Here is a 27,861-nt window from a genome sequence, read left to right on the forward strand (position 1 = left end):
CAGAGAACTTAGGAAGCGGACCCCCTCCCCTAAGGATGCCAAAAAAAATTTGCACTCCCCCCCCCCCCGATTCAAAGGAAAACAAAACAAAACAAGAAACACACAAACACTAACGACCTACAACCAATTTGATGCTAAAAACAACTTAAAGCACTTACCTTTAGAAATCTTTAGACCATTACAAAGACAATGATTCTTTTCTGGATAAATTAAAGTCTGTAGGGAAATTATTGGCAAGCATACCACAGTATAAATCTATCTAGTAAATATTAATTGATTCTTTTTTGTTTTATTTTTCTATGGAGAAAGAGGAAATTTTTAAACAAGGTGACAAGCGAAAATCGAAAATTTTAAAATAAAGTATAAGCTCTACATATTGAAAATTTACAGATTTTAATAGGCGAAATATAGTTTGATTTTTTCTCTAACGAAATAAATCCAGATAAATCCAGATACAGACAAGGTTTGAGAAGAAATTGACACTACACAGCCTGTAAAGTTTTTGGTGATTGCTTTATATAGAAAAGTTGTAATTACTATGAAAATTACATGACAAAAATAATGGCTACCCTAATCTTGTGTTTTGATTATGTGAATATTTTAAAATTTTCTTAGATTTATAAATCTAAAATTCTAATAAAGGAAAAGTCTCTACTTCAAGATTTTGAATCTTTTTTGTTACAACTAGTCTTCTATAAAATCTCTAGGAAATTCTTTATTTTTATCACAAAGCAAAATTTTGCGAAAAGATAATGTTTGTTTCATAACAAAATGTGAGCAATTATCTAAATTAAATAAATTATTAACCATGCATATTACTAAGACTAACAAGATGTAGCAATAAGTCAGAAAATATAGAATGATAAAAACTGTCAGAGGAAAGCTGCACGTTTGTATGTCGTTGCAGTTCTACCAGAGCGTGTAACTGTAAATAGAAGATCAACATCCTCCTCGCTATTGTCTGGAAAATTTTCTTCGTCACCATCTGGATCCGAATCCGAATGTGAGGAGCAGCCATTATCATTCAAGGCGAGATCATCATCACTTTCAGATACATTTTCTTCATCAGATGAGCTTTCACCAGAAGATTTATCAGAAGTGTGATGTTTGTGTGGTGTTTGGTTAATTCCTATACCCGCTTTTCCCAAAACTTGTCGCTGGATATGCTTCACTTTATCCTGTTTTTTAAGTTTTTTGAATTGTTCCATTGAAAATGCTGTAAGTACTTATCAAGATCACTATGGGTCAAAGCTCTTATCTTTCCACTACACACGAGTTCCTCCCAATCGTAATCTTCGAAAGACTTAGCTTGTTGCTCTTTCCTAAGTTTTCGATTTTTCTCCTCTCTCTTCTTTTGTTTCAAATCGAGATGACGCAGATGACTTAAGTATTTTGTTAACAGCACTTTATCAACAATAAATTTTTCAGAGAAATTTTGAATTTCTTCTTCAGACTCCAATTTTCTTCTTTTCATTTGCACACGAGGTTGAAAATCGTCAATTTCACGTTTTTTCCGTCAATGGTGCAAGGAGTTTTATGCGGAGATAGGTAATGGTAGCCGGATACTGAGTAATCTGGCATTGGCTTTGGAATTCTTTGACACTCTGGGCCAATAAACTCCCTTTTAGGGCAAAGTTGACATTTTTCTGCACACGGTGATCGTAAGTACTCCAAGTATTTTTCTCCAATTTCAAAATGGTTGGTAATGAATTTCTGGAGCATTGAGAAATATTGATAACCCGGAAGAGTGGGTCTTTTTGATGGAGCTGCAGCTAAGAAAGCTTTCAAATAGAATTCATCAAAAAATAACTCTGACTTTGATGGCGAAGTTGATGCTTTCATGAAGCCATTTTGCATGGCATTTTGCACCATCAATGCGGGTTGCCAATTCATCACAAACTTTAAAGTGGGGGGCGTACGGTTTTTCGGTATTGCGGAAATCGACCCTTTTTTATTCGGAAATTCGGAAATTAGGCAAAATTCCTTCGGTATTTCGGAATTCTAAAATTGTTTCGGTATCGGAAATCCATGAATTTTAGCTTCAAAATTTCGGTATTGTAAAGTTTTTATCCCCTTTTTTCGGAATTTTGGGAAATTCGATGAAAAATTAGTCAAAAAGAGGAAAAATACCCAAATAATTGTTATCGGTATTGCAAGTATTTTTTTACGGAATTTCGGAAATTTTATCAAAATTATTCGGTATTTCGGAAATCGCGAACCCCGTACGCCCCCCCCCTTTAAAGGCATTGTACTCCATTCGTTTTAGCTCAGTTTGTTCTAATTCTTCAAAAGACATATCTTGAAGTTGTTGATCTGTCAAACCATCGAAAACTCCTTTGTACTCCCATTCCAAACTGCCTCCATCACAAATTGCATCCCCAACATAACTCTGAATTCACTCGACTTCGTTGTGACTGCTGTCATCATTTGCAAGATGGTGTCTGATGAGGTAATCTAGATCACAAATCAAGACTATTTCTGAAAGTCTAAATTTTACATCATAGTTGGAAACACCTACTCCTGGACCTCCGTCAGTGAATTCGTAAACACGACTTTTCATCGTTGGGACCAGTTCTTTGAGATAGCAGTGAAGTGAATGACAACCACTCTGCTTCAATTTCTTAATTTTTGACCATAGATTGACAGGTGATGCTGTTTTTAAATCCTCGGAAAGGTCAGCAATTTCCCCATTAACAGTGCTAATGAGAGGATAAATAATATCAGAAACATTGTCAACTTCTCTCTGGTACGTTTGAATTGCAGTCGACAATTTATTTAGACGTGACTGTTCATAGATCCGATGAGAATGATTGAATGATGTATTAAGTACGTCATTCTTTTGGCAAGAAATGTCATATAACTTGACTGTATCCATTAATTTAATGTTGGCTTGGTTAATTTCCGACTTGATTAAATCTATGTTACTAAGGTTCGCTGTGAAGAGTAATGGTTCACTGTATCGCATTTGCATAAACTCAGAGAGGCCCATACAAATCCCCCACTTCCAATCCAAAACTTAGGCCGATTGAAGATAATGGCATTGTCATCGTTCATTTTCAGCTCATTCTTTCCGTTAATTTCAGTTAAATTGTAACAAAATATGCGGCTCACCCCAGGTGTTACATTCACCATTGCTGTAGGCCAGTCATATTTGGGTAGAACCCCCTGCTCTTTGAGATTTGATGGCTGGATCGTCACAACTGACCGTGCACTTGTCATACCTGATAAAGATTAATTATGGATAATTAGATTTTATTATAATCGAAGAGCCTGGAACTATCATTCCATCAATTTATTGTTCCTTAAATTTATTATTCCTTGAAGCTTGCAATGACAAAAATACAAAACAGTATGAGCAGTGTATCAAGTGTATCAATCAATACAAAATGATGATCATGGAACTAGCCACATGAATAACACAATTTATGCACCTGTACCGGTACCAGGACAAATGTAGGCTTTGTCATCACATGATAAAAAAAGATTAGCATCTGACTTTTCTGCAGGTCCACATCGTGTATGTAAGATGTTCCTTTTGAAGGCGCGTTGATAGTGAGTCAACACATTTTCTTTATCTTGAAGTTTAGGAGGCTTCCTTGTACAAAACAAAGCTAATCCTAAGTGAAGTTGTGATTGTGCTGATCGTTTTTTTCGGGGTCTCCCTCTATTGTAGACGGTTGTTGCTGATCGGATAGGTTTCAATCCTCTTCTCAATCTGCTGAAGTTTGCAATTTTCAAAAAGTCTCGCTTTTTTACTCTCTTTCCTGCATACATGACTGCATCGTGTCTTCTTCTGTGCGCTGTTGATTTATTTTCAATACACTCCAAAACGAATCTTTCATCTGTTTCATCAAGTTGTCTAGGTCTGCCACTGCTACATTTCCGCATTCCAGCTCTGTACCGCTTAACGACTTTGTGATACATACGTCTGTTCATCTCTTTTACAGCTGAATGTAAATTAATATAACTTGCAATTACCGAATAAAGAATGAAATAACCTTAAGCCTTGGTGCCTCTCCCTATTTATTGGGAAAAAAACCGTCGTTTGGAGAATTATTTTCATTTGGCACCCATAGAGGACAATCTTAACTTATCTAACTTCTCTGGGATTATGTAAAATGATACAGACAAAATGTATTTCTAAATATAACTATATATAAATACTATAACTATTTCTACCTTTAGAATTTGAATTTGATAAATGATTTTGGACATCTTCCAGTTGTTGCTTGCAAAGTTCAATTTCTTCAAGAGAGTCATTCTTTTGAGTTTCCGACCATTTGTGGGACATTTGATTAAAGCTTGAATTCAAGTTTATTTGACTTTTTCTTGATATTTTCATGCTGTGTCTCTAAAGATTTCCTCACTTCTTGAACTGCAATCGAACGACATTCCTGACGTTGTATCATTCCCTCGGTAACATCAGTCTCAATTTTGTTAATTCTATCTCCAATTCCCAATTTTGCTAATTCAGCTCTGCTTCTTGTTGATGCCAGAACATATTTTAAAACCTTTTTGTCCCATGATGAATCCATACTATCCAGTAGTTTTCCAACAATATCTTTAGTTAAATCACAATCATCTTCATTCGAACGATCAAAATTAAGCAGTTTCTCAAAAAATTGTTCATAATCGGCATCGTATGCAGTAGCGGCCTGGCTTAATTTTCTTGGTGGTGCAAACTATGAAATTGGCGCCCCTGATATTTTTGTCCTTACTTGCTCCCTCCATAAATAAGTGGAAATATTAAAAGTCAGAGCAGGTGACTGGTTGGATGTTGAAAGTAACACCCGGAATCTTTGAGTTAAAAAAGTTTTATTTATACAAATGTGGTAGTATTGATGACTTGATATCTATTTCCTTGTTATAATTTGAAATGTCATTTTCTGAACAAGGAAAATTTTTCAATTTTCAACTTTTAAAATGTCTAAAAATGCCCCAATTTATCCCAATTCAGCACCAAAAATAGAAAAACTCCTCAAATAAAAAACATGAGCTGTTGATACTTGAAATGGAAATTTTATACCAAGTAGATTTGGTTTATATTTTTGTTTTCTAAAACTTTATCAGAAAAATTACCTAATAATCTTTAAACTTTTGCGCTGCTGGTCTTACTTTACTCCCCATTAAAGATCAATGGCTGAAAAAGGCCCCTAAAATTCGAAACTTGGCAGGAATAAGGGTTCTTTTTAATTAGGGCGCTGCAAGCAAAAAAATTGGTTTAAGAAACGTCAAACAGCTTAAAAGATCTTCTAAAAAGGAGAAAGTTAGTCAGCATAAGACCACAAAAACCACAGCGAGCATCAACAAGTTTCGATCTTTTTGGCAATCTCTCAATTTGGGGGTCAGCATGCTCTTTAACCCCTGGTGTATACACAACCCCCTTCTCTTGCTTTGACTTCTCTCGATTCAATGTTGATAGTTTTGAAAAAATTCAAGAGAAAGGAAGCAAGGCGAAAAAAATCAACATTGCACTTATAGAAGGCGCTATAAACTTGTCGAAGGGCGCCAAATCGCCCAATTAAACATCAACAAAATTTTGGCGCCCCCTTCAAAAACCCTTTTGGCGCCCCTTTCAGATCTTTCTGGGTGGTGCACTGCACACCCTGCACCCCCTGCCAGGCCGCCAGTGATCGTATGAACGAAGAACAACAAACTTATTACTCAAAATATAAACGGGAAGACCATAGGATGGGTGAAAGATAAATTCTTTGAATTCCTTCTTCCTCCAGTGATTTTGAAGGCTTTCACGATTTTCATGTTCATGGTGGGACAGAAAGAGTGAAAAAGCATCTATAAATGACATATATGTTTGCCTGGTTGTGCGATTGTTATATTCAACATTTGCTAGCAGAGTCCAAATGATTGCTCGAGCTCCTTTCAGATTTTGCAAATGTGATTTATTTTCAGGAGATTCCATGTACTTTTCTGCATTCAAAATTTTATTGTCTAACAAAGATTCGATACCATTAGCATCACATGCTTGTTGGGATATGTAAACATTTTTTGTAACAGAAGATTGACTTCTGATAAGCGTTCTCAAAATGTTACGAGACATCGTCTTGGAGACTTGTTAATTTTATGTTTTCATGGGATGTTTTTTTTCTATGTAGGTTACAAAAACGAAAACAATAAAATTGGTTAACTTCTAACAGTTTTTTTTTCAAAACTTGTTTAATGAATCAACATGAATACAGTATTATGTTTAGAAAATGCACATCTATTTTGAACTCACACATAATTAATTCTCAAAAAACAAATAAGACAAACAACCTACACTTAGAAGAATATAAAAACTTTCAAAAATAACAACAGAATGAATAACAACAAAAGAAAGATGAAGAAAAATTACAAGACATGAATAATCTCATTTTAAAAAGTAAGCCTTATAATCAAATCAGAACTAAGTGCACTATAAGAAAACTAAACCAATATCAAGCTCTTTAAATATAAAAACACTTTTTAAACATCTATTGATCCTCAGTAGAATTACTTTCTTCTGATGAAGACATGTCTGAAGACATGTCTGATTCAGATTCAGAAGATAATTCTACTCTTGAGGGTGATGGAGATGGTAGTGGAGCCGAAGAAGTAGTTGGCTGCTTGCTCAAACATTGAAAAATAGTCTTTTGATTTCCTTTTAAAGATTTTTTAGGTTTCTTTGTCGATGCTTGGCATTCCATTCTTTCTTGCATTTCCACGATTATTTGCATTGCATCAACAGAAATTAGATCAACTTGAGTAAGGGTTTAAGGTGAAAGCGGCGAGTAAGCTTTACTTCCAAAATTATTTCAGATAGCTTTAATTTTCTATTGTTCTTTAGTGTATCATACTGAACCTTACCACCAGTTAGCAGTGATACAAGTTTTCTACAATTTTTCAAAACACGTGACTCTTCGGCTTTTTTCTCTTTGCGCTTCCCTTCTTTTTCTCGGCAAAGCTTGCGTTTCCGGTCAAGGGACTGTTCTGTGGAGGTGGTTTCAAAGTTAATTATCAAGATACTATTTTTTCCAAGCAATATTTTCTCCAAGTTTTTAATATTTAAAATGTTACTATCATAAAACCTCAAATCGTTGGACTTCCAAGGTTCTGTCTCATTGGATTCATTGAACAAAGAAGACCTTTTGCATTTCATCTTTTTGAGAAGATCTTGAATTTTGTCTTGTTTTGTTTTAAGTAAAGACTTGATACCCTCTGCAATGTTTTTATCACCAGCAGCAACACTATATTCTTTTGAACAAAAGCGTTGGAAATGTTTGGCATTTCCATCTTTGGAGTCAGGATCATTAAGCAGATTTATTGAAGTTTCTATGTCTTTACATTCTTGAATTACAGATCAGCGCAACGGCTTTTAAGACATGAAGTAGTCTTTAAACTGCTTAGGGCTGAGCAAAGAATAAATGCTGCTATATAGTTCTGATAATAAATCATTGCCAAAAGCTATTTTGTCTGACAATGGATTTGGTACTAGGAGCTTCAACACATTATCCGGCCAAGCTTTAGATACAGAAATACCAGACGATGTTTGATCATTAGCCTGATTTGGTACACCATGAGTTTGCTTTGATTTTCGAATGGATAGTCCCGCAACAAACTTTTGTGTATGGCCAGGCTTTACACTTATTCCAACAATACTGAGCATCTCATCAATCTGTGTCTCTGACATACTATCTATGAAGTCCATATCATCGTATACATTCAGTTCAAAAAAGTGAAGACACGAAGTTCCTAAAAATTTTGACTCAAAAGAAAAACCTTTGGATTCGGTTGTGTAAACAGGTGTAAAGAAAAAGTCATTCAACACTGTTCCTCCGCTCCGCTATATATAAAAAAACAAAAAACAAAGCCAACTCGGGGGGCGGAAGGCAATTCCGAAAAAGTAATTTTGATGTTAGCCACGTCGGCTCATTCCGTTTTTCATTATACCCGTGTTTAAGTCGGAAGTCCCGAGCTTTGCCCAAGCGAGCTTGTTGGTGAAATTTTTGTGAGTAACATTGTTATTTTTTGTTAACTGTTGCCTAGATTTTGGTCAAATTTTAAATTTGGTTTTCGCTTTCATTTTGGATTTCAAAGCAAGAAAACAAACTCTGACTTATCAATCTACCATTAAAGCAGGGTGCTGACAAACATTGATCAACAAGATTGATTGTGGATGTCATTTTGAATCTAATCAACCTCTTTAAATACTGCCTTGTAACCTTTTGTAACAGCCATAAGCTCCTAACCTGGTAACAGACAGCTGTTTGTAATTATTTTACGTGCACAGTAAACCTCTGAAGGTGCTTTAAAGGAAAATAGTCCTCCCGTGGAAAACTCTTCAATCACGCAACTTTGTTGTCGTTCCTAGTCCTTTAAGATGAACGCGGTCCTTACGTGTTACGATTTTGAGATTGCATATTTGTCAGATTGTTATGTTTTCACACATCCCTTTAGAACTTCAGCGTGGTGTGCAGAAAACATTCACAATCTGATTCAGGTTATAATCTCTCCAATACCAGACGGTGTCAATCGAACAACTTCAAACTAAAATCGCAATCTAACCAATCGCACATAATCAAACGCGATCGAATAATTGTGATTCGATTGTTCGAATAATTGTGATTCGATTGTTCGAATAATTGTGATTCGATTGTCGGACACAATCGAATCTCAATCAAACGGCCGATTCCTGGGTAATATTCAATTGTGTCCGACTGTGTTCGATTGGTTCCATTACATTTGATTTGATTCAATAAGTTGATTGCGATCAAATTAAATTGGGTTCACTCCTTTACATAGTGTGGCGTGGGCGTCCGAGCGTTTTAAGTACCGCACGAGGGCAAATAAAATTGAATACAATTAAATCAATCAAACGTCATTGAATATAATCGAAGCAATTGAATGGCAAATCTTGGGTAATATTCGATTGCGTTCGACAATCGAATTGCAATTATTTGATTGTGTTCGATTGCGATCAATTGATTCGGTGTTCGATTCGTTCAATTGACACCGTCTGGTCAATACAATTAATTTTTTCCACTCGGTGATTACGATAATCAAAAGGTAATCAAGCTTATTCTAAAATTTTGAATGGAAATTAAGATAACCAGAGATAAGGTTTGTTTTTTTCATCAATTGGCTATATCGATTGTGGTCGTCAATCGATAGACGAGTTTACATGTTTTGATTTTGTACAGGCGGCCTGATGTGGGTGGGTGATTGCGGTTGATTATTAGAGGCAAGGAGACTTATATGATTTATACGGAGGCAAGTGAATATGAATCAAATTTTTGATAAGTACCAATCATATCTCTTCGAAATTAATGAATGGTAAGGTGGCAATCACAAATATCTTCGTTTTGCGTCGCCCGACCGCCTGTCGAAAATTGAGTAGAATTGAGTCGGTAAATTTGTCGGACCTTTTCTGTCCTTTGTTCAAAAATTTTTATTATGGCCGATTTTTTGTGGGCAATTTCTAGTGCATTAGCGACATTTTGACTTTTATCATTACATGCGCCATTTAGGGTCGGAGGTCACAGTGTTCAAAGGTCATAATTTGAAACCACCAACAACACGCGTTTGTTTTGGCTGATGGCTGGCTGACAGTTTCCTTTAAGAAAACCGGAAAATTTTTACAACCGGCCGACCGACTTTTTAGACCCAACAAGGACGCGAAATGAAGATATTATCGATTGCCGCCTAAGGCTATATACCTCTGAGAAAACATACAAAAACTTCTTCTCAAAAGTCCTACTAGAGACTTCGTCAAAACAGAAAGTTTACTTGCCTCTTGCTTATGGTCATTTTCCCTCCAAGAAATCGGGTGGACCAAGCAAATCACTCAAAAGTTTTAAGTTTTCTGCCTAAGAAGAAAAATCAAAAGCCTTGGAAAATATCAAAATGTTGATGAAAAAATATTTTGTGGCAGACCGGGTAATTATTGTATATAGAGGACCATTCAAAAAATACGTACACTCTGATGGGGAGGTGGAGGGTACTACCAAAAGCATACGAGAGGGGAGGGGAGGCCAGGTAGAAAGGTACGTACGCTTTGACATTTTTCAATATAACGAAATTTCAGTCAAAGTTTGGTTAGATCTTCTGATTATATCATCAACAAAGACAAACAGAAGTTGAACTTATTTTGATTTTTCTCAAAATCCCCTAATTTACCTTTGTATAGACTGTTTGATACAATCTAAAAAAAATTTGAGGAGGGGGGTCATTTCAAAAGTGTACGTACGCGAAAGGGGGGTAATGCCAAAACGTACGAGAGCGTACAAGGGGGGAGGGGGTGGTCAATTTTCATCGATTTTGAGCGTACGTCCTTTTTGAATGGTCCCTAGAGGGGTTTTTATCATTTTTCATTTGTTTTACATGCTTGATTACCGCTCAACTTTTTGGAGGCAAAAAAAATAAAGATTACCAGAAGGTGTCAATCGAAGCAATGCTGAATTAATGCGTAATCAAATAATAATAATTGTGATTTGATTGTCAAACGCAATGGTATTACCTAAGATTTGCCAATTGTTGAACATAATTGAATTAATTGAATTTTATGGCAAATATAAGTTCGATTATATTTAATTAATTGCTTCTACTTGACAATGATTGCTTAGATCACATTCAATTCAAAAATAATTTGATAGATATGGTGGGGCTGGATTTTGTACATGGCAGGAAAATTAAACATTGTGAGGCTAATTTTTGCCCATTTGATGGTTCTTTTTGTACAGACTGGTCAATTGTCCAAACCAATGAAAATTAACAGAGTGATCTATTTTGTTCTTTTAATTTTCTTGTCTTATAAAACCAAAGTTCTTATTTCTTTAAGAAAAGATATATGAAACTTTGGGTGTTTTGAAAAGATTTATAATAAAAATTGGAACAGTAGCTAAAATTATGCATATTGAAAATTATTTGAAAATAAATAAAATATAAAAATATAACTTGATATGGCAATATCAATGCTCAAAAGAATGTTATGCCAAAATCTTGCAACTTTAAAATATTTTTGTATTGCAATCAAGTCATATGATAACCAAGGAAATGAAACCTTATTAATGGTTTTCAAAGTAACTGCGATACGGGACACATAAAGTCTATACTGCCTGTTTTTAAGCTAATATCAGATCTCTGTATTTTTCTCTTTTTTATTTTTATTGTGTTTTTTTTTTGTTAGGCTGGACTTAAAAAATTGTTGGTTTGCTGTCACCCGACCGACCCACCTCGAAACCTGCCGACCCAAAAAAATTTATTGCCATTTCAAAAACTTCAAACAATAAAAATCAAAACTCGTACTTGTTTGTCTCAAGCATAAGAATCGTAAATTCCCTGCTAGCACTTCTTTTTCTTATTCAAAATTACCTAAATGTAAACAAACTGTTAACCCTTCCATGGACGATAATTTCAAAAATCGCCAAAATAAAAAAAATTCCGACCGACCGACCCACCTTCAAAATCTAGGGTCAGGTGACAGCAAACCAACAAAAGCCCAGCCTCACAAAGTAATTTGAAGAAATTGGAACCCTTTTCGAGAATGTGATTAACGATTAATTGCTATCCTTGAAGGTGCACCGCATAAGAAAAAATAACTCATCGTGCGATATCATAAGTATATAATTATAAAAATGAGAAGTTATTGTTTAAAAGTTGCAATATCACTTGTAATTGAATTCTTTAAAGCCTTCAAAATCTTGAGCTTGTTCAGTAATGATGTATATTGCTCCTTTTTTGTTTCGTCTTTTGGTGTTACTGATAATGTCATGTTTTCTTTAAGCGCATCAACCTCAACCGCATTTATCTCCTTGGCAACTGTGTCTCGTTTAGAATTTAACATGACCTCTATTTTGGCACAGATGTCAAGAAATGAATCTTTGTAGAGGCTTTTATTCTTCTTCACTTTCTCTTTTAATTCCTTGTATTGTCCAATTATATTGTGATTACCAAGCATCTCCTCCATATAGTTTGCCGTCTTGGATTCCGGTTGTTTCATGTTTGATATGGATAATACAGCTATGAGTGAAGTAAGAATAAATTGCAAATTATTAAAATAGCCCTCCAAGAAAATATGGTTAAAGATTCTTTAACCATACGTACAAGGGAGAAATTTAAAATGTCACTTTTTTTATTGGTATTTTTTGTAGAAATTGTCGTCCTACTTGTTTTCTTTCTCTTCATTTTGTTCTTTTGATTTAAAGCACCTCTGGACTTTTGATTTGTAGTATCTCCACCTGAAATTTTCAGAACAAAAATAGAAAATAGCTCAGTTCCAAAAAAGTAGGTTTGTTTCTAGAAATACAGCCAGGTGTGACTAGACAAATCTTAGCTGACTGGAATTTTTTTGTAATTAAAACAAATTAGAGGTTAGCTAATTGAATCTTGAGTGTTATGTCTGGATGTCTGAATTATAATTAGGTTTTTATCGGCGATCCAAAAAATATCTGCAATCTGATTGGTTAAAAAGAGTACAATATATCTTGTATTTTACATGTAAAAATATAAATTGACGAAAAGATGTTGTTGCATTGTAGCGGTACCAGCAATCTAACGTCACTTTGCTACAAAAGTGCCCTGCGTTTTTTTTCAACACAAAAAGTGCATTTTTGGGGTCACCGATAAACCAGTTATCAGACATTTGCTCGTACAATATGGAAATATTTCACTCGTTCCAGATTTTCCGTATATTTAATATTGTACGGAAAAATCGCGGAACTCGTAAAATATTTCTCATATTGTACTCGGAAATGTCCGATAACTATTACGTATTTAGAGATTAAAATATATTCAGATACTCACAAGTTTGCTTCTTTGAATTTGTTTTTGCTGAACGCGGCGTTGATGTCATCTCCATTGCCAATGATTTTGAACAGCATGGGGTATCTAAAGAATGTATGAAATGCAATACAAGCAATTCAATAATTTCTAGAATTACTAATTTTTGTTGTTTCCAAATCTAGACCTATTTTAAGATTTACTCAATTGTAATAAATACAATTATAATACTCACCACAACTCTCATCTGTTGTTATTGTCAGTGTTGCAAATGGTGTTGTCGGGGTCTTATTTGTAAGGACCTTGTCAGATTTCTGTTTTCCAGATGGGGTAATAGATGTTTCGATAGCTTGAAATTAAGAAAACAATTTTAGTCTGAAATTAAAAAGAAGCATACAGTGTGAGCAACAATCTCTTACAATAAACGTATAGGAAGAATCATGTTTATTATGTTGTCAAGTTGTTTACTTAAACTTACATTTTTTTCTTTTCAATTCAGGACTGTTGACCACCATGGAAACGTCTTGTATCTCAACATCGTTCGATTTAGCTGTAAGTTGAGTGTTGATTTTTAAAAGTTCATTTTACTTTATTGTTTTAAGCTTGTTCAACAAAGTTGGTATAAGAACACACACACACAGATGATATTTAGAATGAATTTTAGTTTTAAAATAAGTAATTTGTATTTTACATGATATACACTTTCTCTACAGAATCATCTTGAAGCTGACAAATCGTGAGAAACGTCTCGATTCTAATCATCAAAGCCAACGATGAGGTATGATCTAAAATTGATTGTTTTCTTATCTTATGATAAGTGTACCTGTGCTTGTGAGGGGCTCTGCTAGCTGACTGAAATCACCTTCACCGTCCTGTTGTAGCTCTTCATCTGTAATAAAAAAATTTCAATCTTCAAGATGATTTTCATCTCAATATTCCCAAACTGTAATATCTTTTTATTTTTGGCAAAATCAGAGGATGATTTGTTTCTTAATCATTAATAATCATACCTGAAATTTCTTTATCACTTGGTTCGTCTCTTCCTTCATCTTCACTTTCATCAACTAAAAGTAGAATGGAAAAAAATTGTTAATAAGATTCAACGTTTTAAAACTGTCGAAAAATTAAAAAAATTGTAAAAATTGTTTTTTTAAGATACCGTATAAGAATTACACATACCTAGTTCGCCAAAGCTCTCCTCGAATATACCATCTAGGTCAACAAATTCTGAGAACCTCTATAAAAAGAAAGGTTAAAAATTTTTGAAGTAACTTTCAATTGACAGTCGTTGTGCATACTGGCCATCTCTATAAATACTTCTGGAAATGTTACATAAATATGCGAGTGGTGTTTACCAGTGATTTTAATTTCATTTGCTTTCCACAGTCAAAGATTTTAACAAAGGATGGGATGAGGGAATTGTCCAATGCGTTCCAAATCCTCTTCAATTCTCTAAAAAAACATAAAACTAACAAACATCATACTTGTCAATATTATAGGATAAGTATTTTGGTCTTGTGGATGTTCCGATAAGCGTTAAAAACTCATTTCTTAAGTATCTAGGGAAATTTCAAAGTTATTTTGGGGTTAAACTTACACATATTCCTTCTTTAAGGATGAACTTCGAAAATGATGAGGTCTTGGAAAATCGATAACGTCGTCGTGATCGTGAAACATGATTCCCTCGGCTACCTCTTGCCAAGCTTTCATTTGAAGGAAGTCTGGAATTCTTTGAAGGTGGCATTGCCAGGCTTTGGGGTATTTTTCTAGTAGGTGAAATGAAAAAAGTGTGTTTTTCCGTCTCGGCTTGAGAAGCTCCGCATGTTTACTAATTTCGTTTTTTTCATTTTTTTGTATAGAACCAATATTCTCATCCCAATCATCGTGGACTTGAAGGCGTAAAAAACAGTTGGTTAGCACATTTTCAGGATGGCGATTGGATGTGTGTTTACTAACTGCCTTCATGAAACAGAAGCAGCGTTCCTCGTCCTCCGCATTTGCTGCACTCAGATCCATTATCCTGAACTGTTGTGGTGCATGGTCAATCAAGGCATGAAAATACTGCCCAAACAGCTTTCGTTCCGTAATCTTTTTGGTTTTCACTATCATGTCGACCAAAGATAATGCATGGAGAAAGGTGAGGTTATGTAATCTCAAAATTCGTTTTGAAGACCTCTTCGATTCTTCGCCGTACACAATTTCTTGGATTTCGCTCATTTGATCCAGCAGCTCTACATAGCGGGGCTCAATTTTTCTTTGCATATAGTTTGTTATATTTACAAGGCTCTTTCTATAATCGGCGGCCTTTTTTATTTCTCCCTTAAAAGATATATCAACTGCATCTTCAAATATGCCTTTTTCTTTCTGGTTTAGATGAGCTGGGATTTCCTGGTATAAGTTCTTGATATGTCCTGCTATTGTGTGGAGTGGCTCTACCGGTAGTATCTCGTATGATTCAAGTCCCGTTTTGCTCATATCTGTTTGAGCCGAATTGTACAGCACTGCTGGAACGTGATGGATTCCGATCATCTCGTTGTCGAATTTGGCCTTCAAATCGGCTTTCTTCTCACCATCTCTAAAATCAGCACCAAGTTCGTGTAACACGCCGACGATTTCTGGCTTGCTGATTTTGTCCGAGGGATTTACAACATGGTTAATGATTGCATTTTGACCGTGACTGAAGTTAGGGAAAAATAAAAGAAAATGTATTTTTATTCCTTGTGTACTTCCCTTTTTTTACTTTTAATAACGTTGAAATACGCCTACCGCCATCGTGTCTCAAAAATTATATCCCGGATTAAAGAGAAATTTTGATTGATTGAAAGAATTTAGATCCCTTTGTAACAACCCGTTTTTGCAATTTGCTTTGAAAATGTACTTTAATCGGATTAACTTTCGCGAGATTAAATTTTGCGATTTCGCGGTCCATTTTCTGGGTTGAGAAACCAGTCCAAAATCTCCATATGTGGCAAAAATGGCTATTTTTCAGCTGTATTCAGCATTGAGTTTTAATCCCGAAGGGCTAGAGTTCAATCTCTAACCTTTCTCTGGCAAGAAAAAGTGAAGCCTTAAAAAATGCGCTGCATTTTTGACGACAGATTGAATCTAGCAATTCCTTTGTTTACAATTGATATTTTTTTCGAAATTTAGCGGTGAATTTTAGTTTCAATCTGTCATTTGTGTAAAAACCAGGCGGACCGCGCAACTTTTTTTGGCTTCAAATCCTACCAAGGAGATTGCATTCGGGCTTATACTTCATTGGACGAGACTCAGGGTGGGAAATTAAAGCACGCTTTCAAAAAATGTAATTCTTCAAAACAAGGAAACTACTAGATACAATACGTTTGGGATAGGAAACTATTTTTTCGCTTGCGTAACTTAATCCGATTCAAGTACATTCCTAACAAGATTTTGTTGAGTTGCTCACACATTATATTCAAGCAAACTTAACTAAAATGTAATTATTTTTGTGAACATTGCTAGCAAAATAATAACTCACTTCGTTGATTTTAATTTGTCAATCCGATCTTGTAAACTTTGTCGTTCGCAATTAAGGACGTATGCCAGATCACGACCTCTCGTCATTTTGATTGGACAGTGCCAACAAGGAAAATTGCCACCCTTTTGTTGTCCCGCCTCAAGTTGACTCGCGGGTGCGTCACCTGTAAAACGGAGCAACTAGTATTAAAAATTTCATCCCAATTCTCTGTCATATGTCGTGGAAAAGTTAAAAGTGTTTCTAATCAATTCGTTCGGCGAAGAATTTCCCACCACCTACTTTTAGTTAATGAAAGCCGTTGAGTATTTTATTTTGATAACTACCAGTGGTTAATCTTCCATCTATTATACATAAGGCAACTGTTACCTTTGAAAAATCTTATTTCGTCTTGGATTTTTATTTGAGGGGTAACCTCGTAAAGTTTGGTGTTAATTTTGATGTAGTCCTCTAGCCGGACATCGCCATAACACAGTTGCAACGCGTTCGCTGGACACCTTGCCAAGATATATGGTACTGGTTTTTCCACCATTGCCTGTACATTCGCACGGTAGCCTATTGAAATCCAAATAAAATAAAACGTGATAAATTATCTGTGATTTGAAAGAAGCCTTTATAGTTTAGATTACTCCTCCCTGGAGTTTTTTAAGGACGAGTCTTGAAACGATTTGTTCTTGCAGCCTCGCAAAATTTAATTTCTTCTTGGACCTTTGAAATAACCCAAAATCCTTGTCAAACAAAGAAGAAAGGAAGAAAAAACAAAAATGAATGCCATTAGCCAAAATTATGGATCTAAAAAAGTAACCAAAAACGCTCTGATAAGCCCATGCTACCTCAATTCTCTGCTGTCACTCATAGATACAATGAAAGTGCAAACTAGGTCAAATTCGTTTTTTCAAAATCAAATGAAGATTAGCCCCTCGGATTCCGATTTTAAGCGCAAGTTAAGTCAACTTGGGCTTAGCAGTTCAAATTCCGATGATAAGCCCATGCTCACTCTCATCCTCAATTCTTTACTGTCACCCAATTGGTCATTACCCCCATTGAAAGTGCGAACTAGGTCAAATTTGGTTTTTATTTTTTTTCAAAATCAAATGAAGAATAGCCCCTCGGATTCCGATTTTAAGCGCAAGTTAAGTCAACTTGGGTTTATCACTTCGAATTCCGATGATAAGCCCATGCTCACTCTCCTCAATTCTTTACTGTCACCACCCAATTGGTCATTTCCCCCAATGAAAGTGCGAACTAGGTCAAATTCGTTTATTCAAAATCAAATGTAGATATAAGCCCCTCGGAATCTGACTTTAAGCGCAAGTTAAGTCAACTTGGGTTTATCACTTCGAATTCCGATGGTAAGCCCATGCTAACTCCTAAATTCTCTGCTGTCACTTACAGATACGATGAAAAGTGCTAACTAGGTCAAATTCGTTTTTTCGAAATCAAATGAATATTCTTTAGGATGCAACCCCAGTCTAAATCTAGCATACGCAATATATACGCTAAGCACGAATTTGGTATTTTTGTAAAACTTTTTTAACACATTCTTTTTCTTGCCGACTAAAGCCGCAAAATTTGAAAAAGGGGACAGGGGTTGTGAAAATTAAATAGAACGTTCAATTTGAGTATATTATTTAAATCATGTATTTCATTTATTAGTGCAGTGTGAAGCACATAATAAATTGAAAAAATAATTTATAAATTATAACATAACTTTAACCCTATTTTTATCAGGGGGGGGTGTTTTCCACCAGGCTGGCACTCTTTTGCTAATAGCTCACTGAAAATTTTTTTTACCACTCTGAAAGTTTTTGACTTTTAATATAATCCTAGTAGCAGCATGCATACCAAATTTTACGATTATACACCGACCAGATCAGGTTTTATGACTTTTTTGTGCAGGCATATCATAAAATCCACCTAAAACCCTGTAAAATCCCAAAATCTTAAATTTAGCATAACTTTTGATCTAGGCATCCAATTGACTTCAAATTTTGACAGGTTTTAGGTATCAATGATAAATTTTAAAAAATATTTTAAAAATTTTCAAAAACTGCTGGCGTCATCATAAATGACGTCATTGTTTTTTGAAAAAATTTACTCATTTTCTGCATGGATTTTAAGCCTCGATTTTATTAGTATATTAAAAACCGGCAAATATGTTAAAGATATTCTTTTTGGCTTTTAGAAAATCAAAACAGAATTGAAAAATCTCCATTCCTTCAACTTTAATTGCTATTTTATTGAATAGTACTTTTTCATTGGTCAGCGATAATTGTGAAACTTTGTGATGACGTCATCACCTTTATGATGACGTCATCAACCCAAATTTTTTTCTATGAACTCCTTTCATGGTAGAGGACATTTGTGCCAAATTTCAAGTCCATACCGTTTCTATATCAAAAGTTATGCAAGGCTGGTGGAAAACACCCCCCCTTGAGAATACAAAATCCGAAAAAGCCTGATAATAATAGGGTTAAAATATTACCTGCGATTTCAAAAAACTCTTCATCCGTGTAAAAGATTGCTGGGTCGTATATCGTTGCGAAAAGCACAAGAAAGTGAGAAGCATTTGTGATACCGGACGTATCGTGCCAGCATGCTATTGTGCGGTGCCGTTGATAATATCTGTTAACAGAAAAATACGATATTGATAAGTAAAGCATGATTTAAGTATATCTTTAAAGGTTCTCCTTCAAACAAGTTGCTAATTTAAACATTTACAATATAAAATACTCGGGTTTTCGAAGTCGAAGAATGAAACTGATGCCTCTCGGATAATTTTCAAAGATAAACGAAAGATTAAATAAAGAATATTACTTTAATTTCTCCACGTCGCAGTTTTCTCCAATACGAGCTAGTTCCGATGCCAAGGTTTCTTCAGTGATGTTCTCGTAGAAAGAATCAGGCTTCAATCGCAACAAGTGTTTCTGATTTTTGAACATCTTATCTTTTACGTATTCGATTGAAAACTTCCTACCTGAAGATAAATATAAAATTAAATAATTAGAGTAATGAAGTAAATAAGATTCTTGAGTCATTGAGTCTTCAACCTGTAACTAAGATTTAAACAATACATACCACTTTGGCGTAGTCCAGGGAAATGACTGATCTTCTAAAATTGATATTAAAAATTATAAAATAAAGGAAGACAATAAACCATTAAAATTCTACTTACCAGAAACTTCATAGCTTTTGACTTTGATTTTTTCTCCGTCCAAATAAAGACACTCATATGTTTGAGGCACAATGGATTCGCCGAGTGTGTAAACGCCCTAAAAAGTAAGATAAAAACTTTAAAAAATTTTCCGGCCTTTTAGCCTTGATATTTTGTAGATAGTCGAACTTGAGTGGTTTAAAATAATTGATAGGTCCGAATGTAACAAAAATAATGAAAATATTAGTGCCTTGAAAATAAAAAAAATGAAAAAGGAATAAAACACCTCAAGATTTTCACTCAAGGAACATATTTGCCAAATTTGAGCCGAATTCGACAGTTTTGAGGTCTCCAGGCTGCCCCAAATTTTTAGCATCGTCTTTGTCAAAAAAAAAAATATTTCAAAAAATGATTCTAGCCCAACTGAAGTTGAGAATAAATTTCAAACCTCAGGGCGAGTCTAAAAATTCTAATGTAAAAACTTCTTACATCCAGAATTAGTTGTGTTAGTCGTTTCTTTAAGTCCAAAGAAGATTCTTCAGTGGGTATTGTGATTTTTGAGCCAGAGAATCTAATAAGCAAAAGCAAAATAAATCTTTTTGAACTGGTTTACTCTTAGGTTCCAAATAAACGGGCCCCCCGCTTGTTAATTTTTCGAAAATTTTCCAACCCCCCCGGACTTTATTAGGACCCCCCCGTTTATTAATCTCTAAGAATATTTTCAGCTGTTAAAGTGAAGGCCCCTTATTTTGCTCTAAATAGCCTGATTATAGCCTATTTTTACCTTATTTTTGGGTTTCAAAAGTACAATTTCCAACCCCCCCGGCAATTAGGCCCCCCCGTTTATTAAAATCTAGAAATTTTCCAACCCCCCCCCCCGTTTATTCGAACCCCCCCGTTTATTTGGAACCTAAGAGTAACACTTATTAGGCTACGTCATATCTTCCTTCGTTTCGAGCGTAAAACTCCTACTCTTCGGGATATGAGCACTGCTCTTGTTTTGATGTGGAGCAAGATCAGTCAGAAAGAGGAAAAGAAAAATATTTTTTGCTTATATCAGCACAATGAAACCAAAGGGAGACACTGTCCTAATGTGAAATATGACTGTATGATATGAAACGAGAAAGGGAACGCTTATATAAAAATAAAACCTTTAACAAGGATGATGTGTACAAACAAACCTTTTCTTTGCTTTTCTCACATATCGCCCATCACCAAGAATCCGATAGTGGTCTAAATTGACACCTTTCTCCTCCTCCAAAAACTTTCGAATCACCTGCCCAGCATTTCCAGGAAAGATATCTGAAGGAGCAAAGAAAAATATATCATTATCATTTTCCTTTGCTCCATTACATCATCATTGCATAACATTCACACGACACGACATTACAGCATTGCAAAAAAAATATGTACCTTGTTTAGTCCTCAGTTCATGGTCTCTTCCCAAATCAGTCAGGTTCACAATTGCACCAAGGGGTATTTTACAAAACTATTAAGTAAAATTGATGTGAAATTACTCTTGAGTTTTATAATATACTTGGATCTACCATTCTTAAAAGCCTTGCAAGACAAGGGAACAATAGTTGGGGTAATCTAATAAGGGTTAATGAATCTTTGTTTTTGGTAAGAATCTTTGTGTTTTTGATAAGAGTGGTCTCTCAAAAACACATCTTTGTGTTTTTGCTACTAGGATCTATGATTTTTACTTAAGAATCTTAGTTTTTAATAAGAATCTTTGCGTTTTGTGTTTTTGCTAAGGGTCACTGTAGTAATCCGACCACCCTTTTTAGGACCAACAACCCTTTGTATCTTGATGCTGAAATATGTCTTCAAGATAGATACATCACCCAACTTAACCTGCGCTGAAAATGTCAAGTACAAAACTCATTACAGTATGATAGAAGAACTCTCTTCACCAGGTTGTCCTTATTACGACTTAGTCTAGAATTCCATTGTATAAGATAACAAATTTCAAATTCATCCTTAATTTTTGGTACACTATAGATGTCATTTAGTTAGTTTTAGTTTGTTTTACCGCTTCATAACATTGATCCCAGTGACACATATAAGATGCAAGTCTACCAACATGATCTTTTGGTCGCTTCAAGCCAAGCTCAATCCTCCTGGTTTCTTTCTGTGTTCGTTCTAAGGCTTCATCAAAACTTTCAAAACATTTTGTTTTTCTTGATTTGTCACTAGATTTGAGCGATGTGATTCCACCAAATGTTCTATAATATGAAATCTAAGAATGAACCTATTTGAATATTTTGTAAGTTTTGCCTTTTCAGATTTCACTATGAGTATAGCATGAGTGAGAAAAGCTAGATCAAGATTTCAAAAACATCTGGTATTTCAATACATGTTAAAAAGTAATATAAAGATAGAATTGTATGTCAAGTGTAAGCTTTTTTACTGCAATCTAATATTCTATTGGCAAAGAATATACCAATAATTCAAACCTTAATATTGAAGTATCTTTCCACTGATTCTCAATGTCTTTCTTAGCTTCTCTCTTTGCTATGTCTTTTTTCTTGCTTGCTGATCTTCCATCCAAACCAATAGCTTCCTTAAAACTACATTCAAACTCTGCTCTAAAACCTTTGTCAAGCTGTTTCACCATTTGACCAGCCACCTCTTTACCAATATCCTTACTTTGTTTAAACAAACCTGCTTTTACTGCTTTTGACTTAGCTACATGATTTTTGCCGTTGACTGGAAACAACTTCAATGCATCTTTGTGGTTTTTCTTACACTCAGTGCAGTTAAACATTACATGTTTTTCCTTTTCTTTTGCAGACATCAAATTCCATCTCTCCTGTCCAAAAGATGACAGCAATTTTTCTTTAGTTGCCTTAGAATTCTGTGAGATTTTGAATATTGTGTTTTTAGCCTTCACAATGTTCTTACGGTACCACTCATAATCAACATCAAAATTCTTACAACCACCAAACAGAAAACAAAACGTAGTGAAACTTGACTTTAAGCATCCACTCTTCTCAATATTACTGGCTACTCCACGACAAATTTTTTTTGTGCTAAGCTGATACAAAACAACTCTCATAAAGCCACAACAAGCTGGTTGTATAATTGACTTTGATTCCTTATCCATCTTCTGAAACAAATAAAACAATAAATAAAGTTATCTTGAATTTTCTAACATTCTAACAATAATGAGAAGCCATGTTAATGGACGTTTCTTAATCAGGATGCTATGTTGAATAACTAAAAACTCCCGCATCAGAGAAAAAATTAACACACACTCACTCGTAATAATTACTCATTAACGTGGAAATTTTTTTAAGCTGGAGTTTTTTAAAAATTATTCAAAACAACGTCCTGTAAAAAGGTCTACGAGACAAAACTATGACATAGCACCAGTTTAGCTGGTGTAATCTAAGGTGCACCATCTAACAATTTAAGATGCAATCCGCGATCCATGGATAAAATATGTTACTGTGTAATTACCTTAAGGGAACTTATTTTGGCGGGAACTAATTTTGGCGAGCAGCAAAAATCTTAAAAAAATTTAATTTTGGCGGGAACTAATTTTGGCGAATAGTGATTTTTTTTAATTTCTTTATCTTAAAATGATGTAAGCACATACCCCTTGCTAGTACAGACTTTTTTCATTTCAAACCCCTCCCCCTTCAACCTTCAAAAATTGTTTCAACAAGCCAGATATGTGCACATGTACAAAGCTTTCTAGGACTCATTTTCTTTTAGCTGCATGCAAAGAACAAAAGGGTCTGTAAAAAATTTCTTTTGTGCCCCTCCCTTCCCCCTTTACACTACCCCTATAAGTGCGTAAATACTATGGATGGCCGCAGCTCTATCTGTATATTTTTTACTTTTTTAAACCAGAGCTAATCAATCAAACTTGTCAAACCAATTGAGCACTCACTATTTTTGAAGTAACAGGAGTTTGATTACAATAGTTCAATCAGTAAAAAGTTCAATTAGTTTGGTGATATTAAAAAACACTTATATCTTCCCTTTGCCTGCAAAAACTTGTGGCATGTGATGACCATTTCTGGAGAGTTCCTGGACTTAAACTTTATTGTACCTATTATTTGTCTACCCCTGGAATAAAGTCCGTAGCCCCTCTGTTGTGAATTCGCTTGTCGGCCGCCGTGGCTAAATATTAAAAGGATACAGGAAAAGTGTCTAATCCATTATTGAAAGTAATTTCCGAATTTAAACTCAGAATATTGGCTTTGAAAAAAGCTAACATAGGCCCACAAACTTGTCAAACAAAATTGTGGGTTATCGATAAATCTTAGCGAATTCGATTAACTTTTTTAATCAAACTTAAGTCGTTCGATGGAGCTCGATTAGTTTGATTGTTCGATTGGTTTGACAAGTTTGATTGATCGGGTCTGGTCTCCAAACAAATAGTTTCCAGACCCGATCAATCGAACTTGTCGAACCAATCGAACAATCGAACTAATCGAACTCCATCAAACGATTAAAGTTCGATTAAATACATTAATTGAACTCTAAGATTTTTTAAAAGATTGTGAGTGTTCGATTAAGTTCGATGAATGGGTTTTGGTTCGATCAGTTCGATAAACCAATTTTGTTTGACAAGTTTGTGCTGCTCCGCCACCGTATATTAGCTTCTTTTCAAAGCCAAATTCGGAATGTAAATCGGGAAATTACTTCCGATAACGGATTACAGACTTTTCCTGTATCCTTTTAGCGCCAGAAGAAGCGGTTTGTTGGGGTGGGCGTAGTATGGGGGCTACGTAGAGTAGAGGGGCTACAGACTTTTTTTCCGGATAGTAAAAAATATCCGGGTACAATAAACATCAAGCTGTTAAGTCCTGAGAATTACGACCGTGGACACCGCCGTACATTGTACGGTGTTGTACGGTGGGGCTTTATTTAAATGTCCGGTGGGAATTAAAGGTTAACTTTGAAAACACTGTACATTTTCCCACCGTACATTAAATTTCCCACCGTACAATAGTACGGTGGGAATGCGATTGCGAAAGACAAGTTCCGTGGTCAAACTTAATATACCAAAGAAAGTTTTCCCGACTTAGAAGTTTTTCAGTAAGTCCGACCACGGTTAAATATCTAAAAATTTGCATGCTTTCTGAAACTGAAATCAATTTGGTACGGTGGTGAAATAGGTTAACTCAAAATCCACCGTACACCCCACCGTACCCACCGTACACCCACCGTACACCCACCGTACAACACCGTACAATGTACGGCGGTGTCCAGGGTCGTTGAGAATTGGATCTGAGGATTTTAATATCATCGAACTAATCAAACTTTATATTGACCGAACTAATAGAACTGCTATTGCTATTGCTTCAAAAATTGTGAGTTTTCGATTAGGTTCGATTAATTTTTTAATCGTTCGATGGAGTTCGATTAGTTTGCCCCACCAACCACCAGCCACCTTGTATGCCAGGTAGGTCTTTTATTGGCATCATAGCAAGACAAAGTAAATAACTAGGTAATCATTCTTTTTGTCTCAGGAATTCACTAAAAAGGTTTCTTAGCTATTCTCTAGAAGAAAGCTATTCAAATGGTGGAATGGGCCAGTGGGTGAGTTTTCATGGGTTTATATAGATACCATCAGAGTCAGAGAGAGGAAGAGGACTTACAAAACATAATACAGCAGTCCTATCAAAAGAAGCATTAGGTGAATAGCAAATTAATACTTACAAGTAGTTATTTTTTCCACAAATGTAAGATTAAAATGCCAAAATCCATAAAAACCGCAGAATACCAGTGTTCTCATTCATTATCCAGTCAAATAATGTTTCTTTCCGCCAGTACAGCCTTTAAACTATATGAAAACGTTCTGAATTGATGAGACGCCGAGGAATACTTACACGGTTTCCCCTTCGAATATTGATACGTACCGATATTCACATACGGCTTATTTAGCGTCTTTAAGAACCCTACTGACTCCCGCCTCTTTTTGTTCTTCGATAAAAAAAGTTTTGGCGGGAACGGGTAATCTGGTCTGTAAATCTCAAAAAGGGAAAATTTGTAAACAAATAATTCGAATTGCTAAAAAATCACACAAATCTTGCTACCATGGGTCCTTTCTCAAATGATCGCAAGAGGATATCAAATTTAAAGGCCAGAAAACTATATATTGATGGAAAGAAAATTAAAAATGCTGACTTTTGGTGGGTGGTCAGATCGTCAGTCTAAAACGGCTGTTGCGCAGTACATCTCCAAAGTATGAGATACCCCAAATTTTGAGAGAAAAAGGTCAATTTCGAAAGTTTTATACACTTTGTACCATCTGACCATGCCCAAAAAGATGGCTAATAATGATGTTCTTCACTACAGATAAAAAAAACAACATGCTCCAGGCAACAATCCTCATGCGAAATTCAAAAAACAGCTAAAAAGAGTGATATACGAAAATTGAGATTTTTCACCGATTTGAAGCGCAATCTTTAAGAAAGTGGAAGGAAAGGATTAGAAAAAGGCCAAATTTTTTATAACAATAATTGTTTTCATCGAGAGAATGCCCAAACATCAAAATTTTTAAGCTCACATTTGTATAAGTTTTATTTTCGCGAAATCCGTGATAATTTGCAGACTGCCTTGTGGCCCCCGAGAGCAAATTAAACTGAAAATAAGAACATTTATGAGAGCACATAAGGCTTAAAAAACAAGAACTAAAAAAAGATTTGACATTCCTATAAAAAGAATACTTCAAATCTTTTTGTCCAAACAGGGAACATCACGCGATCAGAAAAAAACCTTTTGCTTTCGATCACGCAAACAAATGTGCTTTTGTGGTCAAATCAACATCTTATCTTTTCTTCCCTGGTTCTCCGAATCTCAGACACTCTCTTTCGAAGATGTTTTTTTTTTTTTCGTTTTGTGTACTTTTTGCAAAAAAACAAAAACAGCTGAAGCTCAAAAACTTGAAAAAGAAAATATCGATTGCACAATACTACACGGGAAATTAGTTAGTTTTACTTTTGCATTTCAATGGAAAAATGCGAAGTACCGCCCAGCAAGATTCTTGGCCCGGGGGGGGTGCACTTGGACAAAACAGGTGATGGGTATGTGCGAGCCATGGGTACCCACCAAAATTTGGTGAAAATTTGCCAAAATTTGGAAGAAATTTATTGGTAAAATCGACCAAAACTTAGGGAAAAGTCTCTCTAAGGTTCCCAAAAATATCAAAATTTTGTCTCTCAAAGGGGTCGATTTTCGATTTTTCGGCTCGGATATACCCGTCACCTCGCAAACCTAGTACACCCCCCCCATTGGGATTTGTATATAAAAATTCTATTTTCACAGTGCAGGATCCCGGGGGGGGTACTAGGATTGATGGGTGTCGGGTATGTGCGTGCCAGACCTCTGGACCCTTACCCTTAGAGAGACTGAATTTTGGTGAAAAGGTGACCCTTAGAGAGACTCAGTGTAGAAAAACCCAACCCTTAGAGAGACTTTTTCACAAAATAATTCTATAATGGGCCAAAGAAATTCGATTTTTAAAAGAATTTCTCCAATTTTCGAAAAATTTCTCTAATTTTTGAAAAAAATTTTCACTTTTTTTAAAAATGTTCTCACTTTTTTGACTTTTCACTTTTCTTTGACCCGAGTTTGTGAAAAAACTGACCCTTAGAGAGACTGATTTTGACTTTTGTTGTTTTGGTAACCCTTAGAGAGACTTTGGGAGGGTGAAAAACCCTACCCTTAAGGCACGCACATACCCAGCACCCATTTTTGCCTAAGTACCCCCCCCCCCGGGTGCAGGATCCCGGGAAAGGTACGTTTACCTTATCGGAGAAAAACGGGGTTATTAATTATTCAGCTAATGTTTGTTTCATTTGCTACTTGTGTTAAAAAAGTGACCAAATTGGAAATTTAAGTCGGGAAATACGACAAATTTCGAAATATTGACCGAGGACAAGTAATAATTAAAAATAAATTTGGTCGGTCAGGTGAAAGTGACGAAACAAAGTGACAATACTTTCCCCAGACTAAAGCTAAGGCTACACTAGAGCTATTTTCTGCAATCCTTGCATTGCAGCCGCCAGGAGTGTAAAATAGTTTAGCCACATAAAACAGAAATTTTATTACTTTATTTTGCAAATATTTGGAGCTAATTTATTAGCTTAGGTTAATTATCGAACCTGCTTCTCCCGCACACAGATTCCCTTGCTTAGCATCCCGCTTTAACGGGTCAATATTTCCCGCCGATACTTTTCCGCCATGTTTCTTCTCAATGATCGGCTGACGGCAATTATCTCTGGAACTACGGCCAATATAGATCCTATAAAATAGACTCCACTTGCATTCTCCACCTCTGCCAAATAACTCAAAAATAATTTTACCGCCCACCCACCCAACGCATGTCCTTTCTTGGTTTGCTCCTTTTTTTCTTTTCTCTTTCAGGTGTACACGACGGGTCGATGTCATCAACCAATCGCCACCCAGCGCCTCGGTCCTAGAGTTTTTCCTGATG

General features: G+C 35.4%; 1 protein-coding gene and 1 pseudogene across 1 annotated transcript; both read right to left on the bottom strand.

The window, feature by feature from the left end:
- Positions 1 to 872: 872 nt before the first annotated feature.
- On the bottom strand, positions 873 to 6,058 carry LOC136823972 (uncharacterized; annotated as a pseudogene).
- Positions 6,059 to 10,966: 4,908 nt separating this feature from the next.
- On the bottom strand, positions 10,967 to 25,160 carry LOC136823787 (uncharacterized). The gene is made up of 20 exons (XM_067079957.1): positions 25,083 to 25,160; positions 21,439 to 21,631; positions 20,817 to 20,892; positions 20,585 to 20,705; positions 19,893 to 19,974; positions 19,425 to 19,521; positions 19,067 to 19,226; positions 18,735 to 18,874; positions 16,619 to 16,804; positions 16,253 to 16,415; positions 14,351 to 15,430; positions 14,109 to 14,205; positions 13,933 to 13,990; positions 13,764 to 13,817; positions 13,577 to 13,642; positions 13,232 to 13,303; positions 12,989 to 13,102; positions 12,778 to 12,861; positions 12,141 to 12,212; positions 10,967 to 11,994 (listed from the first exon to the last, which is right to left on the bottom strand). Exons 2-20 carry the CDS (start codon positions 21,466 to 21,468, stop codon positions 11,618 to 11,620), a joined length of 3,129 nt encoding a protein of 1,042 aa, XP_066936058.1. The 5' UTR covers positions 21,469 to 21,631; positions 25,083 to 25,160; the 3' UTR covers positions 10,967 to 11,617.
- Between the last annotated feature and the right edge of the window lie 2,701 nt (positions 25,161 to 27,861).

Source organism: Clytia hemisphaerica, unplaced genomic scaffold, assembly GCF_902728285.1.
Source record: "Clytia hemisphaerica strain Z4C2 unplaced genomic scaffold, Clytia hemisphaerica genome assembly, whole genome shotgun sequence".
Taxonomy (NCBI): Eukaryota; Metazoa; Cnidaria; class Hydrozoa; order Leptothecata; family Clytiidae; genus Clytia; species Clytia hemisphaerica.

Coding starts and splice junctions, on each gene's coding strand:
- LOC136823787 (XM_067079957.1), bottom strand. CDS start 21,468: ATGTGTCACTGGGATCAATGTTATGAAGCG. Junction 16,805..18,734: donor AGAGTTTTTTGAAATCGCAG/GTAATATTTTAA, acceptor GGATTTCAATAG/GCTACCGTGCGAATGTACAG. Junction 12,213..12,777: donor AAATTCAAAGAAGCAAACTT/GTGAGTATCTGA, acceptor TGAAAATTTCAG/GTGGAGATACTACAAATCAA.